A 9,938-nucleotide genomic window follows, 5' to 3' on the forward strand; every position below is an offset into this window, starting at 1 on the left:
AAAAAAAAGGAGATAAATCAGGAAAATATAAATAGATGTGGTTATTCCTTTCGCATCAGCTAGATTATCCTTAGAAGATCATAAAAAATCTAGGGCTCTAAAATGGCCCTCAAATGAAGTTCAGCCTCATATTTCCACCCTTATAAATCATAATGTGCCCCTAACCACTGAATTAACAGGCACTTGGAAGTGACATACGTCACATAACGCCCATATATTCATAGGCCCTACGGACTTCCAAATCCCCACCTTCACTAAATTATTCATTTCCCTAACTGTTTAGTTATTGAATTATTTAGTTTTACTAAAAGTTCTAATTAAATAACAAATGATGTTTTACTACAGTAATAAAACATTTTCATACTTATATACTTTGCCACGAGTTTAATTCTCACCGTCTATCTTCCTTCCCTAACAACTAACTAAAAACTCACTAACTAGATACAACAGCTACACCAACCAAAGTACGGTAATACAGCAGTGGAAAGACAGATATTCTTCTGGTTTTGGGCAACTTTTCCTTTTGTAATTAATATTGGAACTTGTTTCAGTTACCTTAGCATGAATTCGGATTCTCGATAAATTCTTTTTGTAAGGATTTCAAAGATTCGTTAATTCTGTCATTCATCGTATATTATGCAGATAGAAATTATTTTAAATGTTTTTATTTAAAATTAAACACAAATAATACTTGTTAAAGATTGATCGCACGATATACAATGAATAGATACAATTTAGGAATCTTCAAAATTTTAACAAAAGATCCGGAGAGGATCCTGTTGGGACCTCTGCATAATTACATTCACTCGTTGATATATATTCTCCAACATCCACGTGCCACGTGGATTAAACTACTCCTAGTTTGACTGTTCCCCAAAGCCGTTTACAGACTTGCGAAACTGGATGTTGTCAACAAGACCCACCCACCCTGCAGAGAAATCTCATCGTGCGCCAAAACCGCCTCCCACATTTTTCATTAATTATCTCAGCCAATTCAATTAAAATAAAACATCGTAATAATTAAAGAAAAAATCCCAGAAATAGAGCGTAATAAAATAAAATTACTGAATTTACCAGCTTTGCAATACATAATCCTTCCCAAGTTGCATTCGAAATATTACCATTGCAAGATCAAAATTCCTCATGGATTCTTTCACATTCCAAAAATAAATTAAAACAAAATGGAAGAGTTATCGGTTTTTTTAATGTTAATTTAATTATTTTTTTCTAAAGAAAATATAATTAACCTCTGTACACAGGCGACCGCTCGGAAACGATCTTTGAAATTTTGGAATGCCGGAAGGCCTTGATCGGGCTCGGGAAATGCCATCCCCTACCTTTCGCCGGCGGTCTCTCACCTCCACCGCTACCAGCTTTCGAAGACATCATCGGCACGGCCACCGACCTCGATTTTCTCATCATCTTCTTTCTCATCGCAGCATCTGCGTCTTCTTCCTCCTCTTGGATTTCGCCCTCGGCTTTCTTCTCCGCCGTCGTCTCGTGCTCTCCATCATTAACCTCGCTTGTCTTGCTCCTGTGAGACGACCGGAATACCGACGACCAAAACGACGGTGTTTTAGTCCGTCCGCCGCTCTGGGGCTCGCTCCTGTCGCCGGCGGAGTCAAAGTCCGCGTGTCTAAAAGCGCCGCCGAGAAACTTCGAGGTGGAGCGCAGAAAAGGGGCCGCAACCGACCGGGACCGCCGGAAAGACGGCTCGCTCTCGAGAATCTTGGAGACTCGGACGCCGTCACCGGCGGGGAAGCGAGAGGACGAAGAAGAAGACGAGGAAGACGACGTCGTGGCGCAGCAACCGCAGGGGCGGACGTTAGCGCAGTCGGGGCAGAGAACGACGAGGCGCTCGCGGAGGCAGACGGGGCAGATTCCACTCTTGCGGCGCTTGGAAGGGTGTTTAGGGCATTTCCAGACCTCCTCCTCGTCAACGTAAACCGCCGCCATCTCTGGCTGTGGATTCGTTGGCTCTCTGTCGCTCGGGTTTTTTTCTTTTTTCTCTCTCGCTTGCGCGTTGTATGGTTTTCTTCTATGTGGCTGAGGTTTATAAGAGGTGGGGTTTGATTGGAGGAGACAACCTAACTGCGGTTAATATCCTAACCATGGTTAAATTAATTCGGGTTATGGGGCTTCGTTTGGTAAACCTTGGCGGACGGAACGCCCGCGTTCTGGGCTCGTTAATGGAATCGGTAGTAGAGCGAGGTGGAGGTTTTGAATGGGTGCCTCCGTGTTGTAAAGCTTGACCCTCTACTTTTGACTTATCTACGGAAATGCCATGTGGCAGTCCACACGTGCGACATGGTGAAATGGACCGGTCATTGGGCGGGGGGGTCCAAGGCAAAAAAGACGGATTGATTATTTGTAAAGTAAGCATCTTCATAGGTGTTTCTTGACCCTTTGGTTTTGGAGTTGAGGATTTTTTTTTATATTTTATTGTTCCTTGGTGAAGTAACAAGCAAAGCAAGGTGTTACTAGAAGCTCTGACCAAACGAGTTACTGATCTAATTGACTTTTGAAAACAACCAAGTCAAATTATCCCATCATTTGTGCTTTAATTTATGAATTTTGATCCTCGTGTAAAACAGTTTTGGCAAATATTCTACAAAATCGCGTACAAAGGAGGTACGAGATTCCATGGTAGTGTAGAGAAATTAGTAAACCATGTTGGATTAGCAAATTTGGTTCAACTTAGCTAGAACAATGAGTTCGGATGTATTTTTGTTTGCCCTCGTGATAGTAAAAGGGTAGCACATTTTGTCGCCTCATATGTAGCTAGGCACGGTAGCTCTCATTTGTTGAACTTTGTTGGTCTTGATTTCTTTTTAATATTTTGGTAGAGGATGTAAATATTTTTATTTGAATTTAATAAAGTCTAACATTTTGACATAAACAATAATATTGGGCATCCGATTTGGAGGATTTAGCCTATAGGGCTCGTTTGGAAGACTTTTAAGAATGACTAAAAGTGTTGAGAAAATGATTTTTGAATTCTAAAAGTACTTGAATTGCTTCCTTGAAAGAAGTAACAATTATATGCTTCTTCCAATAAGCACTTTCAAGTACATTTTTAGAATCCACTCGTGTTTTTACTAAGAATTGGTTGCAAAAAACATATTCTCCAAAATGCGTTTTAGTTATTTTGAAAACACTTCTAAACGAGCCCTTAAGAATAGTGATTTTTTTTTACTCGCAGCTTATGGTACAAAGACCAACCAACCCTTTACCACTTAATATTACAATCTAGTTGTATTTCTCTTCACTTGTAAGTTTGAGGTCTTAGGTTTAATTTTCACCAAAGGTAAATTTGAATCATATTATTACTAACACATGGTGAGACTTAGCCCACTCCTCTCCCTTAATGTAGATAATATCATTTGTTAAAAAAAACCTACAAAATAAAGGAAAATGTCACTTAAAAGTAAATATCAATTGGCGTTGTAGTCAATTAATTATTTATTTCTACATTTAAAGAAAGTCAAACAATTCGAGAAAAATTGAAATGTGGAATTACAAGAGTAAATTTCAAACTAACTTTTAGCTGTTTACTTTTACTAATCTAATGATGAGCCCATATTATATTATATATTTTACCTCATTCTTAGTATATTTTGGTAAAATTTTGATATGTTGCTTTATATTTTCAACATAGGACATTCGACTTTATCTGGAGCAAAACGTACTCAAACGGACAAACTTTGGAGTGATTTAAATTGGAGGACGTTCATGTGTCTCCTGGCATGTTTGTGTCAAAATTTTAGGAAGTTCTACCAAGTGGTTATTTTCTGACGATTAAATAAAGGAGCAGTGTGCATTGCTGAAAAATGACGTTTTGGGCTTAAATGCAGTTTTTGGAGCCCAAGATCTCATATGGGTTCGTGGTCTTCTGGAAAAGTGTTCAAAATAGTTCAAGTTTTAAATCCAGCTATTTTGGGCTAGTTTTGGAGCTAATATGGATCCAAATCGTGGCTGTCAAGAATTTTGGACGAATTTACCAAGTCAATTTGGGATTAAGTTTCCTAATTTATTTTAATTTATTTGGTTTCCTAGTCTTATTTTAAGACCTTTTACTATAAGGATTTAATTAGAGTGGTATAAATAAGCCTTTTATGCCTGCCTTAGGTCTTCTTCTTTATGCAATTTTTGGAGAAAAGATTTTGGCCAAAGCTTAGAGATTTCAAGACTTAAACTTTCAAGGTGTTTTCATTCTTTTTCTTATTCAATAAAGACTTTGTGATTTCTATTATGAATATGCGTAACTAATTCTTTTTGCTAGGGTGTGGCCATTAGTCTTAGTATGAATATATAGTCTTTATTTAATTGCTTATGATATTATGCATGCATGCTTTGAATTATTAATCACTGTGTTTAAACTGTCTTTGTGTCTTAATGATTCGTGACCATTAAGATGTTTAGATAAGTAATCGGATGCAATTCAGTCGGAATGCCACTGAAGGATTGAGTATTGCTTCTTGTGATTGATAGTTGTAATTTCACCTAGGGTGAATGCCACGTCTTAGGGGTTGCATGGTTTTTCAAGGAGTTTTCACAAAGCGTAATGAGTCATGCATGTTTATATTTGATTTGAATGTCATAGATGGATTGCATGTTTGATATACATTCTAGCTTGAATGACACAAGTAGGATATACTTTAGGAAAACCTAACCTTCAAAGTTGGATGTGTACTTCATAAGTAATTGGTAAAACTACATAGGATTGTTAAGGTGGCGGTGGAACCCTAGTACTTTCTCACTTTGAACTCTAAAAATTGTTTTTTTCCCCCCTTTAAAATTGCAGATTTTAAGTAACCTTTTTAATTAATTTTGTTTTTCTTAGTTTAGGTCATTAAATCACCTTTTTCAAAACCTTTGTTCTAAGTAATTAGTTGAGAATTGATTTCGCGTTAATCTATTTAAATTAATCATTGTGGTTGAGAATGATATTGTTTGAGCTGCTATACTACAATAACATTGTACTCTTGCAAGTATTTTTAAGTGTTTTTATCCTTACTTTTGTGGGTGATAAAAATCTTATCACCTAATTTTTTAATGTAGATAATATTGTTTGTTAATAAAAAAAAATCCCTGCAAAATAAAGGAAAATGTCACTTAAAAGTAAGATCAATTGGCGTTATAGTCAATTAATTATTTATTTCTATGTTTAAAGAAACTCAAACAATTCGAGAAAAATTGAAATCAGAAATTACAACAGTAGATTTCCAACTAACTTTTAGCTTTTTACTTTGGGAATTGTTATTGGCACTCCAAAAATCTCATTCTACACTCCAAACTTTCTATATTTGGAAAGAAAAATACACTTATGTGGAGTGTAGAATGAGATTTTTGGAGTGCCAATAACACTTCCCTTTACTTTTACTAACATAGTTATATGACTCCCTTCTTCACTAATGTTATTACTCTCTTCATATCCACTGTCAAGCTAAACGGAGAGGGTGTGGAACTAAAACCTTCAATTGATCTTATGTCTCAAGAACACCCTTGCAATCCACAATTGAAAAATGCCCTAAGGTAGGCCTGACAATTCCTGACACGACACGACACGAAATTAACAAGTGTTCGGGTCGACACGATAACGAATTAGGTCGTTATCGAGTAACCCAATAAGCAGCTGTTAAGATAACAGGTTGGTTCGAGTATACACATGGATAACATGATACACTATACACGATAAGCAAAATATTAGTTTTATAATTTTATAACCCTAAAAAAATACTATAATAATTATATATATATATATATTAATTTAACAATTTTATACCCCTAAAAACTATAATAATTATATATATATATATATATATATATTAAATTAAATTTAAAAAATTGGTGACCATTGGGTTGGCTGAGATGTCCATTGTGCATTAGGTTGGAGGCTAATATATTTTTATATGGTATAGTACTATTGTTTTATTTCTTTTCATAATTATTTTGGTAAACTTCTCATAATTTGAATGGTTTTTAATGTTTGGTTTTTCTATACTTAGTTTATGCGGAAGACAGTTTTGATGTGGAAAACCTTACTGAAAACATAATCAACATAACTCTTGAAGGCAATAGATCAAGCCAAACTTCGAATGCGATTTCCTCATGATGATTGATGAAAATTGAGGATTTTGTAAAAGGAATAACATGCAAGCTTTGGGTTCCATTGGCAATGTTTAAACATTTGAGAAAGGCTTCACAACCTTGAAAGCAAAAACTCTTTCATTTTACATATCCTTGCACATTTAATATTTTGTAATAGATTAGTAGTGTATGGATGTTTTTTTTATTAGGCTCTTATTTTCAAGTGTGCATGTAGTAATTAAACTATGACAACTTGTCTCTAATTTTAAGTTTTTATTAATTTTAAAAGCATGAATTTACAAAAATGCCCTAGAGGCAAGGACTTTGACTTCCGTTGACATGTGAGACTTATTCTTTTAGCGTATCCTCGTAGTACTCGTTGGTATGAACGCATAGGCGAAAGCCGTTTGTGAGTCTGGATTATAACAATATAGTTATGGACGTTAGAAAACGGTTATTTAAAGTTATAAAATATTTGAATTCCCACCTTGTGGGAAGGTGGCCCAATTAGCTTTGTGTTAGTAAAAAAGACTAATTAGATAAAGGAATGAGTGACCAATCAGAATGGGAGGAAAAAACAAAAAGGGTAGCAGCCAATCAAAGAATGGGAGAGCTTCCAGCTTCTCCTTCCAGTGCACAACCCAAAACCACCTTCGCGACCTTCCATTTTCTAAGGCCAATTCCAGCCAATTTCGATGGAGTTTTTCGACGCCACCACCACTATCTTGAAACTCTCATTCCCATCTACAAAATCCAACCAAGAACCACCTTTATAAACCACCACATGTGGCTGGACAAAGCCATGAAATCCATCGCGTCAAAACCATGTCCGGCCACTCTTTTCAAATTTTCGACGAATCAGCAAAGCAATGGCCGATGCCACCACTTGGGCTTTGTAGCCCATCATCCCAGGAGAAAATCCCAACCAACCTTGACCCCGTTGGACCACCGTAGACGACAAATTGACGCCGGGAAGTTTCAAGCACTCGTTGGCTTTATGGGCAAAATTGACCATCTTCTGTCCATTTTTGGACTTCGTGGCAGGTGAGGATCGTTCGTGACGTTTCGATATTTGTGTTTGGGAGTTGTAGCGCGAACCCAACGTGAATGGGCTTTTGGTTTTCAGTATATATATATATATATATGCTTGGTATTTTTCCCAGAAAATTGATTTAAATGATTCCTATGTTTTGAAATGCCATGCCAAATGTCTTACACTTAGAATATGTATTTAGTAGTTGCATATATTGTTGTTGACGTTGCGGGCGCTCTGGTAAGTACCAAGTAAGTTTATTGATTGGGGATGTAGTTGCATGATTATGTTGAGAAGTATTTTGAGCTCATAACTTGCACCCCGGTGTTAGTGCTCCCGTTTGTGATTAAGGCACAGTCCTTCACATGATGTTCACCTCCCGCACCATACACTCATCTTGGATCCAAGGTAGGTGCACAGTCTTGTCGTACAGACCACAATAGGTGGTTTCGACTCGTAGGTGACCCACGATTATTCGCACAGTCTTCACATGATCGTAGCACTTGAGCGTATTTATTTACACACATTCCTGTCGTACAGACCACTTTAGGTGGTTCCGACTCGTGTACAGGTGTACTTATTAAGCTATTGATTCAGCCGTACAGGTCACGTGAGGTGACCCCGGCTAGCATGTTGATGACTATTGGTTTAGCCGTACAGGCCACAAGAGGTGGATCTGGTTGACATATTGCAGGGATATGCGATGAGATATGGATAAGTCGTACATGTCACTATAGGTGACTTCGACTTATGTGCTGACATTGATTGATGAGATATGGATAAGTCGTAAAAGTCACTATAGGTGACTCTGACTTATATACTAGCATTGATTGATGAGACATGGATAAGTCGTATAGGTCACTATAAGTGACTCCGACTTATGTGCTAGCATTGGTTGATGAGATATGGGTGCAGTCGTACAGGGCACCATAAGTTATTCCGACTTGCATGCTAGGATGAATTAAGCATATGATTATTTATATTGCTAATGAGATGCTAAATAGTGGTATATTTCTAGATTTACTGTTAGTATACATTTGATTTCATACTTCTACATAGTATAATTTTCTGGAAATTATACAGGTGTTATGGCGAGGGGTTACTGCCTTTGGTAATTGAAATTGGTTTGAAAAGTTTTGTTTCACTCACTCACATTTTCTATTTTTGCACCCCTCCAGGTTCTAGCAGTAGAGTTCTGTATCGACGAGGATTCGTGGCACTTTTCAGTACAGATGTTTTCTTATGATGGTATAATCATTATCTTACCTTACTTTATTATACCTATGCTCTATATCACGCATGAAATGGGTCCAGACCCGCTCACCGCCCACTCATGTACTTAAGCATTTTTAGATTTTATTTTATTCACATTTGATACATTATCACACTTTATGGTTTCGTCACCTTCCAGGTGTCGGCCAACATGGCTCGATTCGGGGTCCTAGTGGACATTCTGGGTCAGGGTGTGTCATAAACGACAAATGTGTTTTAATGTTTTGAAGTAATATTTATGTGGTAATGTGTGGTATGTGCAAATTTAAGAAAAAAAAAATATATTTTTCTTAATGAGTTATAATGGGTTGGGTCACTTTACCTATTGGGTAAAGTGAACAGGTAAAGTGACCCGACCTATTAAGAACCCGTTAAGATAATGAGTGTGACACGACACAACCTGTTAAGATAATAGGTGTTACACGAAAATGACACGAACATGACAAACACGACCCGTTTGCCAGGCCTACCTTAAGGGCTATAGGAGAATAAGTTCTAGGAAACCATAAATCATACTCAATATTGCATTCACGGTATCTCAAAATCCTCTTAACAACTTGAAAATGAAGTTATCTTGGTGAGTGCAATATTATAGCCCCTAATAATGAATCTGTATTTTATAAAGATTTTCAACAAGAATGATGGAAACTCCCTTTGAAAATAAAATTTGAACTTTTGACCCAATAAAATGCATGTAAATAAATTTAACTCAAAACGGGAAAACACAAATATAACTTTAGAACACATAATCCCCCAAAAAAAAAAATTAAAAAAAGATTCTCTAGGTTTTCTACGTAAACCCTAGGAGAGTGCTAGCTGCTAGTATTAGGGAAACCTTGATTCCCGGTGTGTTTTTCAGGCTGCTCGTTCAAGTAAGGAGGCAGGCGTGAAAGCTGGGTGTGTCCCAATTATCTAATAGTGTGGAAGAGCATCGTACAATTCTCTATAAGGTGTTTCATAGCGTGTACGTGGGGTTGGTCTTTGCTTACAACAGGACTGACGACGATGGAAGAAATCGTTTCAAAGTTCTCGGGGAAGTTTGCTATTACCGAAGAAGAACATGAAGTAATTGTGGTTGACAAACAAGAGGTGGGATCGTTGACATCATCCAGGGTGTTTCTGGTGGGTACGGTGCTGACTTCGAAACCTTTTAATAGGAAAAGCTTTAAGAGACATGTGAAATTTATGGCACCCTAAGGCGCAGGTATTGATTTTTGATCTCGAAGATGATCGTTTCGATTTTGGTTTCAACTCTCATGCTGAACGAACCATAATTCTGAAAGGGGGCCCTGCTTATTCAATAAACAATTTTTGTTGGTCCTAACAGAGGCTAATAATATGACCTATCCATTTAGGGTTCCATTGGTTTACCAAAAATTTTGGGTTCAAGTGAAGGGATTACCATTCTATTATATGACATGACAGATGGGGAAGTTTTTGGGAAACCACTTGGGGGAGTATGTACTCACTGACTAGAGTCGTAAGGAAGAACAGTTTGGAAGCATTCTCAGAATTAGGGTTCGGTTGGATATTCGAAAACCCT

The 9,938-nt window shown here is 37.2% G+C and overlaps 1 protein-coding gene across 1 annotated transcript; it reads right to left on the bottom strand.

Moving 5' to 3' along the window:
• Positions 1-712: 712 nt before the first annotated feature.
• On the bottom strand, positions 713-2,034 carry LOC137711524 (uncharacterized). The gene has a single exon (XM_068450762.1). The coding sequence runs from the start codon at positions 1,954-1,956 to the stop codon at positions 1,243-1,245; it is 714 nt and encodes a 237-aa protein (XP_068306863.1). The 5' UTR covers positions 1,957-2,034; the 3' UTR covers positions 713-1,242.
• Between the last annotated feature and the right edge of the window lie 7,904 nt (positions 2,035-9,938).

This window comes from Pyrus communis, chromosome 12, assembly GCF_963583255.1.
Source record: "Pyrus communis chromosome 12, drPyrComm1.1, whole genome shotgun sequence".
Lineage (NCBI taxonomy): Eukaryota > Viridiplantae > Streptophyta > Magnoliopsida > Rosales > Rosaceae > Pyrus > Pyrus communis.